At 49.9% G+C, this 16,711-nt stretch overlaps 1 protein-coding gene across 1 annotated transcript in view; it reads left to right on the top strand.

The window, feature by feature from the left end:
• The window catches only part of cplane1 (ciliogenesis and planar polarity effector 1), a 211,492-nt gene that overhangs the window by 154,948 nt on the left and 39,833 nt on the right, over positions 1 to 16,711 (top strand). Inside the window, exons 34-38 of the mRNA XM_067982079.1 lie at positions 3,668 to 4,435; positions 5,388 to 5,563; positions 8,650 to 8,761; positions 10,659 to 10,716; positions 11,535 to 11,699. Coding sequence (XP_067838180.1) covers positions 3,668 to 4,435; positions 5,388 to 5,563; positions 8,650 to 8,761; positions 10,659 to 10,716; positions 11,535 to 11,699 — 1,279 coding nt within the window. The remainder of the gene's footprint in view (positions 1 to 3,667; positions 4,436 to 5,387; positions 5,564 to 8,649; positions 8,762 to 10,658; positions 10,717 to 11,534; positions 11,700 to 16,711) is intronic.

Below are 16,711 nucleotides of genomic sequence, written 5' to 3'. Positions count from 1 at the left end.
CATCACCCTGTATCAATCCTAAACATTGTTTTTATTATTCGTTCATGGGATGTGGGCGTCGCTGGCAAGGCCAGCATTTATTGCCCATCCCTAATTGCCCTTGAGAAGATGGTGAGCCGCCTTCTTGAACCGCAGTCCCTGTAATGAAGGTTCTCCCACAGTGCTCTTAGGTAGGGAGTTCCAGGATTTGACCCAGCGACGGGTGGATGTCAGAGTTGTAGCTGTACTGGAACAGCTTGGCTAGAGGCGCGGCTAGTTCTGGAGCACAAGTCTTCAGCACTACAGTTGGGATGTTGTCGGGGCCCAAAGCCTTTGCTGTATCCAGTGCACTCAGCTGTTTCTTGATATCACCTGGAGTGAATCGAATTGGCTGAAGACTGGCTTCTGTGGTGGTGGGGCTATCGGGAGGAGGCCGAGATGGATCATCCACTCGGCACTTCTGGCTGAAGATGGTTGCAAACGCTTCAGCCTTGTCTTTTGCACTCACGTGTTGGACTCTGCCATCATTGAGGATGGGGATGTTCACGGAGCCTCCTCCTCCCGTTAGTTGTTTAATAGTCCAATGTAGGATTTAAAGCCCCTACTTTCAGGATTATAATTTAATCCAATCCAACGACTGGTTCGTGACACCAACAAGACCACCACGGTACTGGTATTATGGTTAAAGGTAAAACAGATTTATTGAGCACATCACAATTAGTACAAAGAAAGTGATACTTAACAAAGAGAAATAGTCACAGTCTGTTCCTTGACCCCTTGGAAGTATCCTTCCAAGTGACTGCGGCGCGGTCTCTCTTGCTATGTTCTGTTTACTGAAGTCTTCTCTTCTTCCTCGCCAGAATCTTGCACGCCTTCCTCATGTCTCTCACCCTTTAGAAGTTATATTCCAAGCAGCTCCTGGTACCATCTGTGCCTTGTTGTTATAGACTTAACGGTACCTTATCTTAGAGTTACATTTCCAGCCTTCACAGGACACAGTTTGTATAAACAGACTTCTATTCACTAACGTGCGGGGGCTCAAGATAGAGAGGCCTGAGCCTGGGTGACTCCCTGATCATTACAGCCCATCCTCCCTCAAGCCTGTGATTTTACCAAGGTCTGTTAATTGCCACTTCAATACTGTCAGCATTCTGTTAGTTTTAATTGCAAACTTGACTATAATAACCATCATGCATCCTTCTCAGCCCATCAGCACTTTCTTATTGAATACACGTTACATGGTTCACACTATATTAATACACAGTACAGTTTACATCTATAGATTCATAGTACATTTCATTCTACTTCTACTATTGATTATAATTATCCTAAATTATATCTGTTGGGTTAATTCTTACACCACCACCATTGACGACTGGATGTGGCAGGACCGCAGAGCTTTGATCTGATCCATTGGTTGTGGAATCGCTTAGCTCTGTCTATAGCATGTTGCTTCTGCTGTTTAGCATGCATGTAGTCCCGTGTTGTAGCTTCATCAGGTTGACACCTCATTTTTAGGTACACCTGGTGCTGCCCCTGGCATGCTCTTCTACACTCCTCATTGAACCCCTGGCTTGTTAATGGTAGAGTGAGGAATATGCCAGGACATGAGGTTACAGATTGTGCTGGAATACAATTCTGCTGCTGCTGAATGCCCACAGCACCTCATGGATGCCCAGTTTTGAGCTGCTAGATCTGTTCTGAATCTATCCCATTTAGCACGGTGGTAGTGCCACACAACACGTTGGATGGTGTCCTCAGTGCGAAGACAGGACTTCGTCTCCACGAGGACTGTGCGGTGGTCACTCCTACCAATACTGTCATGGACAGATGCATTTGCGACAGGTAGATTGGTGAGGACGAGGTCAAGTAGGTTTTTCCCTCGTTGGTTCGCTCATCACCTGCCACAGACCCAGTCTGGCAGCTATGTCCTTCAGGACTCGGCCAGTTCGGTCAGTCGTGGTGCTACCTTTGTGCTAGGTTTGACTCCAGCGACTGGAGAGTTTTCCCCCTGATTCCCATTGACTTCAATTTTACCAGGGCTCCTTGGTGCCACACTCTGTTAAATGCTGCCTTGATGTCAAGGGCAGTCACTCTCACCTCACCTCTGGAATTCAGCTCTTTTATCCATGTTTGGACCAAGGCTGTAATGAGGTCTGGAGCCGATTGGTCCTTGCAGATCCCAAACTGAGCATCGGTAAGCAGGTTATTGGTGAGTAAGTGTCGCTTGATAGCACTGTCGACGACACCTTCCATCACTTTGCTGATGATTGAGAGTAGACTGATGGGGTGGTAATTGGCCGGATTGGATTTGTCCTGCTTTTTGTGGACAGGACATACCTGGGCAATTTTCCACATTGTTGGGTAGATGCCAGTGTTGTAGCTGTACTGGAACAGCTTGGCTAGAGGCGCAGCTAGTTTTTTTTTATTCGTCCATGGGATGTGGGCGACGCTGGCGAGGCCGGCATTTATTGCCCATCCCTAATTGCCCTTCAGAAGGGCAAAGAAGTTCTGGAGCACAAGTCTTCAGCACTACTGCCGGGATGTTGTTGGGGCCCATAGCCTTTGCTGTATCCAGTGCACTCAGCCATTTCTTGAGATCACGTGGAGTGAATCGAATTGGCTGAAGACTGGCTTCTGTGATGGTGGGGATATCGGGAGGAGGCTGAGATGGATCATCCACTCGACACTTCTGGCTGAAGATGGTTGCAAACACTTCAGCCTCATCTTTTGCACTCACGTGCTGGACTCCGCCATCATTGAGGATGGGGATGTTTGCAGAGCCTCCTCCTCCCGTTAGTTGTTTAATTGTCCACCACCATTCACGACTGGATGTGGCAGGACTGCAGAGCATTGATCTGATCCGTTGGTTGTGGAATCTTTTAGCTCTGTCTATATAATGTTGCTTCCGCTGTTTAGCATGCATGTAGTTCTGAGTTGTAGCTTCACCAGGTTGGCACCTCATTTTTAGGTACGCCTGGTGCTGCTCCTGGCATGCTCTTCTACACTCCTCATTGAACCAGGGTTGATCCCCTGGCTTGTCGGTAATGGTAAACTAATCCCACTGCCCCGCTCTCTCCCCGTAGTCCTGAATCAATCCCAAACGAATCTCACTGCCCCACTTTCTCCTCATTGCCCTGTATCAATCCCAAACTAATGCCGCTGCCCCATGCACACCCCATAGCCCTGTATCAATCCCAAACCAATCCCACTGCCCTGCTCTCTCCCCGTAGCCCTGTATCTATCCCATGATAATCCCACTGCCCCGTACTGTCCCCGTTAGCCCTGTATCAATCTTAAAATGATCCCACTGCCCGTCACTCTCCATCCCACTGCCCCGCTCTCTCTCCCATCGCCCTGTATCAATCCCAAACTAATCCCACTGCCCCGCTCTCCCCCATCGCCCTGTATCAATCCCCAAACTAATCCCACTGCCCCGCTCTCTCCCCATCGCCCTGTATCAATCCCAAACTAATCCCACTGCCCCGCTCTCTCCCCATCGCCCTGTATCAATCCAAAGCTAATCCATTCGATTAGTTCAAAGTGTCTTCCAGTCCAAATAAAACAAACTCATCTTCCTTAATCATATTTCCTTAGAACTGAAGTCCTGATGTCCAGAATCCTCTTTGCTCCATATATAGGCAAAGTTGCCTTTTGAACCTGTACACTGTTGTCCTTTATTTCCTAGGACCCAGAGGAGTTGTCCCTCCGTCCGAGACCTGAAGGTGATCATGTCTACAGACTGTATCGGACCCCTGACTCCCAGAGCCTGCCCCCTATCGGGCACGTTCCCATCCGACCTCACCTCTTCGGCCCTGGGGCTCAGCTGCCTCCAACGGTCTGCCAGCTCGATCCTGGGATAAATACGACACACAGTCTCCCTCTGCTGAGACTTCAGCCTCGGTACGAGCTGAGGGCTCCTCCGATGATTCACATCAACCTGCCACCCCCAGGCTGTCTACAGCAGCCCACCCCACGAGAGGCCTGGGTCCCACCCTGCCCCTACCCGCAGTCCAGTCACAGGCCACAGCCTTGCTTCCCTGCCCACCTGAATTCATCCATGTACGATGCTGAGGCTCTAAGGGAGGCTGCCGAGGAAAAGGAGAGGAGGGAAGAATCGTCGAGAAGAGGCCCACCCAAACACCTGAACCTGGATCAGTACCAGCTGCCACTGGCCTCGCCCGGCACTGACCTTCCAGTAAGCGACCCTCCTCACTCTGGGGAGAGATGCCAAAGGGACCGCCAACGCCCCACGGTGCACGGAAGCTGCTCCCACCTGTTCGGGATGCCTCTGCTCCGTCTCCCCCAGCCCACCCACATCTCTCTGTTCCCTCCGAGTCCAAGGCAGCCGCCAGACACTCGAGCAGAGCCTGGGCGGCCGTGGACGTTGTCATCAGCCTCAGTCCAGTGTCCCACAAGTCAGCAACGATGCAGCAACATCTGTCAAGAGACCCAGGTATGGAGGGGGCGAGTGTCGAGGGGTGGGGGCGAGGAGCAGGGCGGAAGGAGGGGGCAAGCGTTAAGGGGGAGAGTGAGGGGGAGGGGTTGAGCATTGAGGGGAGAAGAGGGAGTGAGCATCATGGGGAGGGGCCGAGCGTGGAGGGGAGGGGCTGGGAGGGGAGGGGCCGGGCGTGGAGGGGTGGGGCCGGAGGGGAGGGGAGTGTCCCAGCCTCGTCGAAGGAGTCATGGTCTTCAGCAATAAAAGGGAATGGATCCTATTATTTAATGGTATAGGACCCCTTCCCTTTAAAGGGAAGGGAGGTCTGGGACACAGTTTTCCAATAAGAATTCTTCCCTAATTCTGCTAAAATAAAAGCCATAGAAAGGTTAAAACGCAGTCTCCTATTGCAGGCCTTGTTTATCCTGTATATAACACACTGTTACTGGGTGTAATCCTCCTGTGTATATTATGTCGAACTGCACGTTCTCTAAAAATGGTATTAAGTCTTAGTTTTATAACTTTAAAGGTTATTAGATGTCTGTGTCTGTCCCTCTCTCCTTGTTCTGTACAGGGCTATTTCCAGTGCTCCATAGTAACACTGAACCGCTTGGATACCCCTGACCCTGTTTAAGGTGCTGGGGAGTATGTGGGCTGCCATTATTCAGTGCTTATTACACTGCAGGATAAATTGATTTTAGCCAACAGTCTTCAATGTATGAGGCGCTGTTTGTGCGATGGTCCTAATTTATCACCTCGAGCTGCCCCCATCACTGGTGACACACCTGTATTCGCGAGTACTTCACCCTCGTGGTATACAGCTCAAGATGCTGTCTCCAGCTGCAGCCCAGATTTGGGAGGACACATCTGGATTGGCAGTCCAGGGTACTGGTCGCAGTTAGTGAAACACCTCTCATGCCCACCATTACTGTGTACTGAAACACTACGTTGATCTTATCCTTCCTTCCAGCTGCCCGTGTTCTGTCCTCCAAGACTCATTCCAGCTCAGGACCTCATTGCTTTTGAGCAGGGCCGGTTGTGTAGATCCCGGCATCCTTCAGGACGAGAACAGGCCGAAGCCTTCCGCCTTCTAAAGGTGAAGATTGAGCCGTTTGAGCCCAGGACCGATCGGGACAGTAAGAAGAGGTGGGAATGTGTGAGGTGCTTTTATTTAGTCTCAGTTAGAGATCCTTCACAGAATAGACCGCCTGTTTTCATCATCTCGCTCCATAAGAGCGAATAAACAGAGCACATCAACCAGGCCCGTGACAAGAATAGAGCAGGAGCAGGGGAGGCCGAACAGGACAAGGGAGGCAGGAGCAGGGGAGGCCAGACAGGGCAAGGGAGGCAGGAGCAGGGGAGGCCAGACAGGGCAAGGGAGGCAGGAGCAGGGGAGGCCAGACAGGGCAAGGGAGGCAGGAGCAGGGGAGGCCAGACAGGGCAAAGGAGGCAGGAGCAGGGGAGGCCAGACAGGGCAAGGGAGGCAGGGGGGGGCCGGGCGGGGCAGGAGCAGGGGGGGGGCCGGGCGGGGCAGGAGCAGGGGGGGGGCCGGGCGGGGCAGGAGCAGGGGGGGCGGGCGGGGCAGGAGCAGGGGGGGCCGGGCGGGGCAGGAGCAGGGGGGGGTCCGAGCAGGGGGAGTCGAGCAGGGCAGGCCCACAGCTCGAGCAAGAAATCTATTAGGTGGGATGGAGGGATATGGGGAGAAGGTGGGATGGAGGGATATGGGGAGAAGGTGGGATGGAGGGATATGGGGAGAAGGTGGGATGGAGGGATATGGGGAGAAGGTGGGATGGAGGGATATGGGGAGAAGGTGGGATGGAGGGATATGGGGAGAAGGTGGGATGGAGGGATATGGGGAGAAGGTGGGATGGAGGGATATGGGGAGAAGGTGGGATGGAGGGATATGGGGAGCAGGTGGGATGGAGGGATATGGGGAGAAGGTGGGATGGAGGGATATGGGGAGCAGGTGGGATTGAGAGATACATACATTAAGAGCAGGAGTAGACCATTCAGCCCCTCAAGCCCGCTCTGCCATTTGATAAGACCATGGCTGATCTGATTGTGACCTAAACCCGACTTTCCCGTCTACCGACTATAACCTTTGACTCCCTTGTTAATCAGGAATCTATCTAACTCAGCCTTAAAAATATTCAATGACCCTGCCTCCACCGCTCTCTGGGGAAGGGAGTTCCACAGACTCATGACCCTGAGAGAAAACATTTCTCCTCATCCCCGTCTTAAATGGGAGACCCCTTATTTTTAAACTGTGGCTCCTAGTTCCAGTCTCTCCCACAAGGGGAAACATCCTCTCAGCATCTGCCCCTTCGAGTCCCCTCACGATCTTATATGTTTCAATAAGATCACCTCTCATTCTTCTAAACTCCAGTGTATACAGGCCCAACTTGTCCAACCTTTCCTCATAAGATAATCCCCTCATCCCAGGAATCAGTCGAGTGAACCTTCTCTGAACCACCTCCAAAGCAATTATGTCCTTTCTTAAATATGGAGACCAAAACTGCACACAGTATTCTCGATGTGGTCTCACCAATGCCCTGTACAACTGTAGCAAAACATCTCTACTTTTATATTCCATTCCTCTTGCAATAAATGACAAGATTCCATTTGCCTTCCTAATCACTTGCTGTACCTGCATACTAACTTTTTGTGATTCATGTACTAGGACACCCAGATCCCTCTACCTCAGAGTTCTGCAATCTCTCTCCATTTAAATAATAAACTGCTTTTCTATTCCTCCTGCCAAAGTGGACAAGTTCACATTTTCCCACATTATACTCCATCTGCCAAATTTTTGCCCACTCACCTATCTATATCCCTTTGCAGACTCCTTATGTCCTCTTCACAACTTATTTTCCTACCTACCTTTGTGTCATCAGCAAATTTAGCAACCATACATTCAGTCCCTTCATCGAAGTCATTGATGTAGATTGTAAATAGTCGAGGCCCAAGCACTGATCCCTGTGGCACTCCACTCGTTACATCTTGCGCACCTGCCAAACCCACGACCTCTACCACCTAGAAGAACAAGGGCAGCAGGCACATGGGAACAACACCACCTGCACGTTCCCCTCCAAGTCACACACCATCCCGATTTGGAAATCGCCCTTCGTCGTTCATCGTCGCTGGGTTAAAATCCTGGAACTCCCTTCCTAACAGCACTGTGGGAGAACCTTCACCACACGGACTGCAGCGGTTCAAGAAGGCGGCTCATCACCACCTTCTCAAGGGCAATTAGGGATGGGCAATAAATGCCGGCCTCGCCAGCGACGCCCACATCCCATGAACAGATTAAAAAAAAGAACCTGAAAATGACCCATTTATGCCTACTCTTCGTTTCCTGTTAGCTGAAGTGGGATATGGGGAGAAGGTGGGGTTGAGGGATACGGGGAGAAGGTGGGGGTTGAGGGATACGGGGAGAAGGTGGGGTTGAGGGATACGGGGAGAAGGTGGGGTTGAGGGATACGGGGAGAAGGTGGGGTTGAGGGATACGGGGAGAAGGTGGGGTTGAGGGATACGGGGAGAAGGTGGGGTTGAGGGATACGGGGAGAAGGTGGGGTTGAGGGATACGGGGAGAAGGTGGGGTTGAGGGATACGGGGAGAAGGTGGGGTTGAGGGATACGGGGAGAAGGTGGGGTTGAGGGATACGGGGAGAAGGTGGGGTTGAGGGATACGGGGAGAAGGTGGGGTTGAGGGATACGGGGAGAAGGTGGGGTTGAGGGATACGGGGAGAAGGTGGGGTTGAGGGATACGGGGAGAAGGTGGGGTTGAGGGATACGGGGAGAAGGTGGGGTTGAGGGATACGGGGAGAAGGTGGGGTTGAGGGATACGGGGAGAAGGTGGGGTTGAGGGATACGGGGTGAAGGTGGGGTTGAGGGATACGGGGAGAAGGTGGGGTTGAGGGATGCGGGGAGAAGGTGGGGTTGAGGGATGCGGGGAGAAGGTGGGGTTGAGGGATGCGGGGAGAAGGTGGGGTTGAGGGATGCGGGGAGAAGGTGGGGTTGAGGGATGCGGGGAGAAGGTGGGGTTGAGGGATGCGGGGAGAAGGTGGGGTTGAGGGATGCGGGGAGAAGGTGGGGTTGAGGGATACGGGGAGAAGGTGGGGTTGAGGGATACGGGGAGAAGGTGGGGTTGAGGGATATGGGGTGAAGGTGGGGTTGATTTGCCATGAAAAGAACAAAGTTGTTCCTCAGCATTGTATTGTTTTAATTTCTCAGGTTAAAGCGACGCTCTGAGAAAAGAAGAACGGAGAAGCCTGTCTGCAAACTCCGCCAGTCACACAAACACCTGGTACCCCCTGATCCGACACATGGAGCAGAAACTCAGAAGGCTGGTAGCAGAGTCTGTTGTGTGTAAAATCCTTGGGCCTGTCCTCCAATATGTCCTGGGAGGTTTAAAGAGGAGATAGAAGTGGGAATGTGCAGTGTAAAGGGATGTTCTGACTTTCTCCCAGATTCCTTGTGACAATTGTACTCCCTGAATTTGTCACTTGGTGCAGCTGCCCCATGGAGTGATGGGAGGGTTTCTGTAGATTCGCTACCCCCACATGGCCTGCTCCTGGTGTCAGTCACGTACTGCAAGAGTAACGGTTGTGTTTAGTACCAGGTACAGGTGATGTGTGTGTAAGAGTTGTGTTTAATACTAGGAGTCGGTGATGTGTGTGTAACGGTTGTGTTTAATACCAGGAGTCGGTGATGTGTGTGTAAGAGTTGTGTTTAATACTAGGAGTCGGTGATTGTGTAACGGTTGTGTTTAATACCAGGAGTCGGTGATGTGTGTGTAAGAGTTGTGTTTAATACTAGGAGTCGGTGATTGTGTAACGGTTGTGTTTAATACCAGGAGTCGGTGATGTGTGTGTAAGAGTTGTGTTTAATACTAGGAGTCGGTGATGTGTGTGTAACGGTTGTGTTTAATACTAGGAGTCGGTGATGTGTGTGTAAGAGTTGTGTTTAATACCAGGAGCCGGTGATGAGTGTGTAACGGTTGTGTTTAATACCAGGAGTCGGTGATGAGTGTGTAACGGTTGTGTTTAATACCAGGAGACGGTGATGAGTGTGTAACGGTTGTGTTTAATACCAGGAGCCGGTGATGAGTGTGTAACGGTTGTGTTTAATACCAGGAGCCGGTGATGAGTGTGTAACGGTTGTGTTTAATACCAGGAGACGGTGATGAGTGTGCAACTGTCCACACAGGGTGAAGGATAAATGAAAGGACTGATAATGCAGGGCCCTTTCACCAGCTGTATCGAATGCTGCCTCCCAGTGACAAACCCTTACCTTTTTACAGACAGTGAAGGGGATGGGAGAATCCCACCGGTGGGTTGGCTGTGCGGGAGGCCCATGGACCAGCAAGTCTGTTGAGAGCCACGTGAATGGAAGCAGATTCACACCGGGCTCCCGGGCTCGTAGGATCAGTATCACCGCCCTATAGCGGAGTTACCAGTCCGTTACCAGGAGTCGCTGATGAGTGTGTAACGGTTGTGTTTTAATACCACAAGCGGGTAGATGCGTGTGTAAAGGTTGTGTTTAATACCAGGAGTCCATGATGTGTGTGTAACGGTTGTGTTTAATACCAGGAGTCAGTGATGAGTGTGTAAGGGTTGTGTTTAATACCAGGAGCTGGTGATGAGTGTGTAATGGTTGTGTTTAATACCAGGAGTCAGTGATGAGTGTGTAAGGGTTGTGTTTAATACCAGGAGTCGGTGATGAGTGTGTAACGGTTGTGTTTAATACCAGGAGTCGGTGATGAGTGTGTAACGGTTGTGTTTAATACCAGGAGATGATGAATTGAGTGTGTAAGGGTTGTGTTTAATACCAGGAGTCGGTGATGAGTGTGTAACGGTTGTGTTTAATACCAGGAGTCAGTGATGAGTGTGTAACGGTTGTGTTTAATACCAGGAGTCGGTGATGTGTGTGTGTGTGAGACAGTTGTGTTTAATACCAGATGATGAATTGAGTGTGTAATGGTTGTGTTTAATACCAGGAGTCAGTGATGAGTGTGTAACGGTTGTGTTTAATACCAGGAGTCAGTGATGAGTGTGTAACGGTTATGTTTAATACCAGGAGTCAGTGATGAGTGTGTAACGGTTGTGTTTAATACCAGGAGATGATGAATTGAGTGTGTAAGGGTTGTGTTTAATACCAGGAGTCAGTGATGAGTGTGTAACGGTTGTGTTTAATACCAGGAGATGATGAATTGAGTGTGTAACGGTTGTGTTTAATACCAGGAGCCCATAGATGTGCCATCAGTGCCCGACACCACAGGAGGCTTCGCCATCCCTCTGGGTGAGTGAGAACAAGGAAACTATTCTGTTGAGCTTGCTGTGTAACTCGTGCTGTGAGAAATCAGAAAACGTCGAATCAAACTGCAGCTTCCGTCCTTCTGTCTGGCAGCCTGAATCACCATCTATTGCTCGTTCCCCCTCCCCTCCCCTCCACTCCTGTCTGTGCTGATTCTTGTTGGGGTACAGGCACCAGCTGCCCTCTTCCACCGCTCTCAAGTGTCATTCTTCACGCACGAGGCTCGACACCGATTGAGCAAGCTATTCCACTGCGGAGGGTATCGCAGCTGGTACCCTCACTCACTGCCCTTCCGACAGGGTTCAAGAGGAGTAATGCGAGCTGATCTAAACCTCTCTAACCCAAGGGCACCCAAACCACGGCCCAGCTCAGATCAGCTAACTCAGCACAGCCCAGAGGACAAAGCTGGAACCTTCTGGTCTATCAGGCACAGCACCACGCTGGGCAGGGCCTTTACCCATTGAGCCAGCAGGGTAAATGGGGCATGGTGAGGATAACCTGCATGACAGGTCTGAGCCGTGCAGCGTGTCCTCACCACCGTCCTCCCTCCTCCTCCCCTGGCCTCCCCTCCCCTGGCCTCCCCTCCCCTGGCCTCCCCTCCCCTGGCCTCCCCTCCCCTGGCCTCCCCTCCCCTGGCCTCCCCTCCCCTCCCCTGGCCTCCCCTCCCCTCCCCTGGCCTCCCCTCCCCTCCCCTGGCCTCCCCTCCCCTGGCCTCCCCTCCCCTCCCCTGGCCTCCCCTCCCCTGGCCTCCCCTCCCCTGTATCTGTTTCTGAACATACGACTAATGCTCTGAATTCTGATAGGTTCGTGTGGTGCCCTACCAGCAGACCGAGATTCAGTAATTTGCCCGTCTGTATCAGCCGCCGAATTGCATTGTTGGGCCTCCACCAGGAAAAGTGCTGAGGATAGGAAGGACGCCAGCACCAATACTGAGCAGGGTCGCGAGCCCTGCCTCCGGTCACCCTCAGGTAGTCCACTGCCCCTCATTTCTCCCTGAATGCTCTACCCTGCTATGTTGAAGGCATTGGCTCCTTGCTGGGATACACCAAGCACCCACCCAAAAGTGTGAGCCTAAGAAGTGGGTGTCAGCCAGCTAGTCTCTCTGGGGAGCATCACAGCTGAGCCTGACTGTCCTCACCCGATACCCTCACCCTGTCCAGGAGCAGCGTCCCTGGTTGATTTCCCTCCCTAACACAAGGAATCGAGGGCTGATTGTACCGGCCCCCACACTGCCATCCTGGCTCAGGTCAGAGGGTTGACCACAGACATGGAGGTGAACCTGGGACCTACTCGCTCAGCTCCAGACTGACTCACCTGGCTGAGTCCGGGGGGAGCATTGGTCTTGTGTTCAAATGGAGAAAGCCGAGGTGCAGGGCCCAGCCCCACACTGCAGGGTCTAGCCCCAGTGAGGAAAGAAGGTGAGGTCAGGCAGGTAGAGCAGGAGTCCCCTGGGCCATCTCCCTCTCAAACAGATATTCTGCTTTGAATACTGTTGGGGGAAAAGGCTTCTCAGGGGAAAGCAGCAAGAGCCAGGTTCGTGGCACCACGGGTGGTTCTGCTGCACAGGAGGGGAGGAAGAGTGGCAGGGCTATAGTGATAGGGGATTCAATTGGAAGGGGAACAGATTGGCGTTTCTGCGGCCATAAACGTGACTCCAGGATGGTATGTTGCCTCCCTGGTGCTAGGGTCAAGGATGTCACGGAGCGGCTGCAGGGCATTCTGGAGGGGGAGGGTGAACAGCCAGTAGTCGTGGTCCATATCGGTACCAACGACATAGGTAAAAAAAAGGGATGAGGTCCTGCAAGGTGAATTCAAGGAGTTAGGAGATAAATTAAAAAGCAGGACCTCAAAGGTAGTGATCTCAGGATTACTACCAGTGCTAGTGAGTATAGGAACAGGAGAATAGGCAGGATGAATGCGTGGCTGCAGGGATGGTGCAGGATGGAAGGATTTAGATTCCTGGGACATTGGGACCGGTTCTGGGGAAGGTGGGACCTGTACAAGAGAGACGGGTTACACCCGAGCAGGACCGGGACCAATGTCCTCGCGGGGGTGTTTGCTAGTGCTGTTGGGGAAGGTTTAAACTAGAGTGGCAGGGGGATGGGAACCTGAGCAGGGAGTCAGAAGGGAGTAAAGTTGAGAGCAGCAAGAGAGGGGAAGACCCAGGGGAAATTTACAATACAAATAGTACAAACAGTTGTTCAAGAACAAGTGAAAGGGAAAAGCGTAGAGCAGCGGAAAGAAAGTGTACTTTAGACACTACAGATAAAGTGAAAACTAGACGGCGTAAGGCGATTATCCCAGCATCAAAGCTGAAGGTCAGGCTCGGGTGTGTGATCCAACTAAGTGTTCTATATACAAATGCACAGAGTATAACGAATAAATTAAATGAACTACAGGTTCAAATTCAAATTGGAGGGTATGACATGATAGCTATTACTGAGACTTGGCTGCAGGATGGTCAGGATTGGGAACTAAATATACCAGGTTATAAGATCTACAGGAAAGAGGGGGAGGAGTAGCCTTAATGATTCGAGATGAAATCAATTCAATGATAAAGGGGGATATAACGAGAGGTAAGCAGCCAACAGAGACCTTATGGGTTGAATTGAGAAATAGGAAAGGATCTAAGACTATAGTGGGAGTTGTGTTTGGACCCCTGGCAGCAGCTCTGAAGTGCGAGATTGTATAAATGCAGAGATTGGACAAGCATGTAAGAAAGGCAGAGTGGTCTTAATGGGGGACTTTAACCTTCACATAGATTGGGAAAAGCAGACTAGCAACTGTCAGAAAGGTAGTGAATTTCTTGAGTGTGTCCGGGATAGTTTTCCACAGCAGTATGTCCTAGAGGCAACAAGGGGGCAAGCTATACTAGATTTAGTAATGAGTAACGAACCAGATTTAGTTAACAGCTTAACTGTGCGTGAACATCTATCCAATAGCGATCATAACATGATCGAGTTCAATGTAGTGTTTGAAAGGGAAAAAAGTGAGTCAGCTGCTAAGATTCTAGACTTGGGTAAGGGCGACTTCAATGGGATGAGACAGAGACTGTCCACAGTAAACTGGGCAAATTTGTTAATGGGTAAAATGACTGATGATCAGTGGGAAATGTTTAAAGAAACTTTTAATGAGATACAGAATCGGTTTATACCCCTGAGGGGCAAGAACTCTACTTGCCCAAAAAAAACAGCCATGGACAACTAAAGAGGTAAGGGACAGTATGAGACATAAGGAAAGGGCATACAAAAAGGCAAAAAATGGCACAGATCCTGGCGAATGGGAAAGATACAAAGATCAACAAAGGGTCACAAAACAGATAGTAAGAGCTACAAAAAGAGAGTATGAAAAGAAACTTGCAAGGGATATCAAAACCAATACAAAGAACTTTTATAGTTATATTAGGAAAAAGTGGGTGGTCAGGAGCAGTGTTGGCCCCTTAAAAACTGAAAGTGGGGATATTGTCATTGACAATGGGGAAATGGCGGACATGTTGAATAATTACTTTGCGTCAGTATTTACAGTAGAAAAAGAGGATAGCATGCCAGAAATCCCAAGAAAACTAATATTGAATCGGGGACAGGGACTCAATAAAATTAACATAAGTAAATCAACAGTAATGAAGAAAATAATAGCACTAAAGAGTGACAAATCCCCAGGACCAGATGGTTTCCATCCCAGGGTTTTAAAGGAAGTAGGTGAGCACATTGCAGATGCCCTAACTATAATCTTTCAAAGTTCTCTCGATTCAGGAACTGTCCCTCCAGATTGGAAAATTGCACATGTCACTCCGCTTTTTAAGAAAGGAGAGAGAGGGAAACCGGGGAATTATAGACCAGTTAGCCTAACATCTGTTGCGGGGAAATTGCTGGAGTCTATAATTAAAGATAGGGTGACTGAACACCTCGAGAATTTTCAGTTAATCAGAGAGAGCCAGCACGGATTTGTGAAAGGTAGGTCGTGCCTGACAAACCTGATTGAATTTTTTGAAGAGGTGACTAAAGTAGTGGACAGGGGAATGTCAATGGATGTTATTTATATGGACTTCCAGAAGGCATTTGATAAGGTCCCACATAAGAGACTGTGAGCTAAGTTAGAAGCCCATGGAATCGAGGGAAAAGTACGGACTTGGTTAGGAAGTTGGCTGAGCGAAAGGCGACAGAGAGTAGGGATAATGGGTAAGTATTCACATTGGCAGGATGTGACTAGTGGAGTCCCGCAGGGATCTGTCTTGGGGCCTCAATTATTCACAATATTTATTAACGACTTAGATGAAGGCTTAGAAAGTCTCATATCTAAGTTTGCCGATGACACAAAGATTGGTGGCATTGTAAGCAGTGTAGATGAAAACATAAAATTACAAAGCGATATCGATAGATTAGGTGAATGGGCAAAATTGTGGCAAATGGAATTCAATGTAGACAAATGTGAGGTCATCCACTTTGGATCAAAAAAGGATAGAACAGGGTACTTTCTAAATGTTAAAAAGTTAAAAACAGTGGATGTCCAAAGGGACTTAGGGGTTCAGGTACATAGATCATTGAAGTGTCATGAAAAGGTGCAGAAAATGATCAATAAAGCTAATGGAATGCTGGCCTTTATATCTAGAGGACTAGAGTACAAGGGGGCAGAAGTTATGCTGCAGCTATACAAAACCCTGGTTAGACCGCACCTGGAGTACTGAGAGCAGTTCTGGGCACCGCACCTTCGGAAGGACATATTGGCCTTGGAGGGAGTGCAGCGTAGGTTTGCTAGAATGATACCCGGACTTGAAGGGTTAAGTTACGAGGAGAGATTACACAAATTGGGGTTGTATTCTTTGGAGTTTCGAAGGTTAAGGGGTGATCTGATCGAAGTTTATAAGATATTAAGGGGAACAGATAGGGTGGATAGAGAGAAACTATTTCCGCTGGTTGGGGATTCTAGGAGTAGGGGGCACAGTCTAAAAATTAGAGCCAGACCTTTCAGGAGTGAGATTAGAAAACATTTCTACATACAAAGGGTGGTAGAAGTTTGGAACTCTCTTCCGCAAACGGCAATTGATACTAGCTCAATTGTTAAATTTAAATGTGAGATCGATAGCTTTTTGGCAACCAAAGGTATTAAGGGATATGGGCCAAAGGCAGGTGTATGGAGTTAGATCACAGATCAGCCATGATCTTATCAAATGGCGGAGCAGGCACGAGGGGCTGAATGGCCTACTCCTGTTCCCATGTTCCTATAAATCAGAGAGTGTTTGGGTGAGACTGAGCTCGAGTTTCACAGAGTGACTGTGGGTGTGAGGGGGTAGGTAACGGGAGGGGAGAGTGAGATACGGGTTTCGATTCATCCTACAGGGACACAGTGCAGCCGGTGTTTGGCGGCAGATATCAGTCCTGACCTGCACGGGGCTGGTAAAACCTCCATAATTAAAACACTGGAGCTTTTCTCATTGCAGCAGAGGAGATTATGGGTGATTGGACAGAGGGGTTTAAAATTACAAAATGATGGGACAGAATAGACATGAACAGACTGTTTGTGGTGGTTGCGGAGTCTAAAATGAATGGACGTAGATATAAGGTTCAGTGTACAGGGAAGTATACAGCTGCCTGGTGGTTGTGGTACTGCACTAGCGATCCAGGGGTCGTGAGTTCAAAACCCATCAGAGTAGTGAAATTAAATTCAATAAATGTGCTAACAAGGTGGGTGGGGGGGATGAAAGGCCTCTTGTTTTGAGACAGATTCCCATTTCATAATGAAAGGATCCACTGATACACTTTCATGCTGCAATTCGAGGATTGTCACTGCACACACACAGGCCCATGCATGCACATGTGTGCATACATACAGTACACGTGCATGCATGTACACACGCACACACCCACAACACACAGGCACTGCAAGTCTGACCTTTCACCTTTCACTCTGTTGATTTCCAGTTCAGATACCAATAGCTGAGTGAAGTCTTCTGCAGGCAGAGTCTCGGGGCAGAGTCTCGGGG

Source organism: Heptranchias perlo, chromosome 4 (assembly GCF_035084215.1).
Source record: "Heptranchias perlo isolate sHepPer1 chromosome 4, sHepPer1.hap1, whole genome shotgun sequence".
In the NCBI taxonomy this organism is placed as follows: Eukaryota; Metazoa; Chordata; class Chondrichthyes; order Hexanchiformes; family Hexanchidae; genus Heptranchias; species Heptranchias perlo.
The sequence above is the reverse complement of the archived record's forward strand: the minus strand, read 5'-3'. Positions and strand labels throughout refer to the sequence as shown.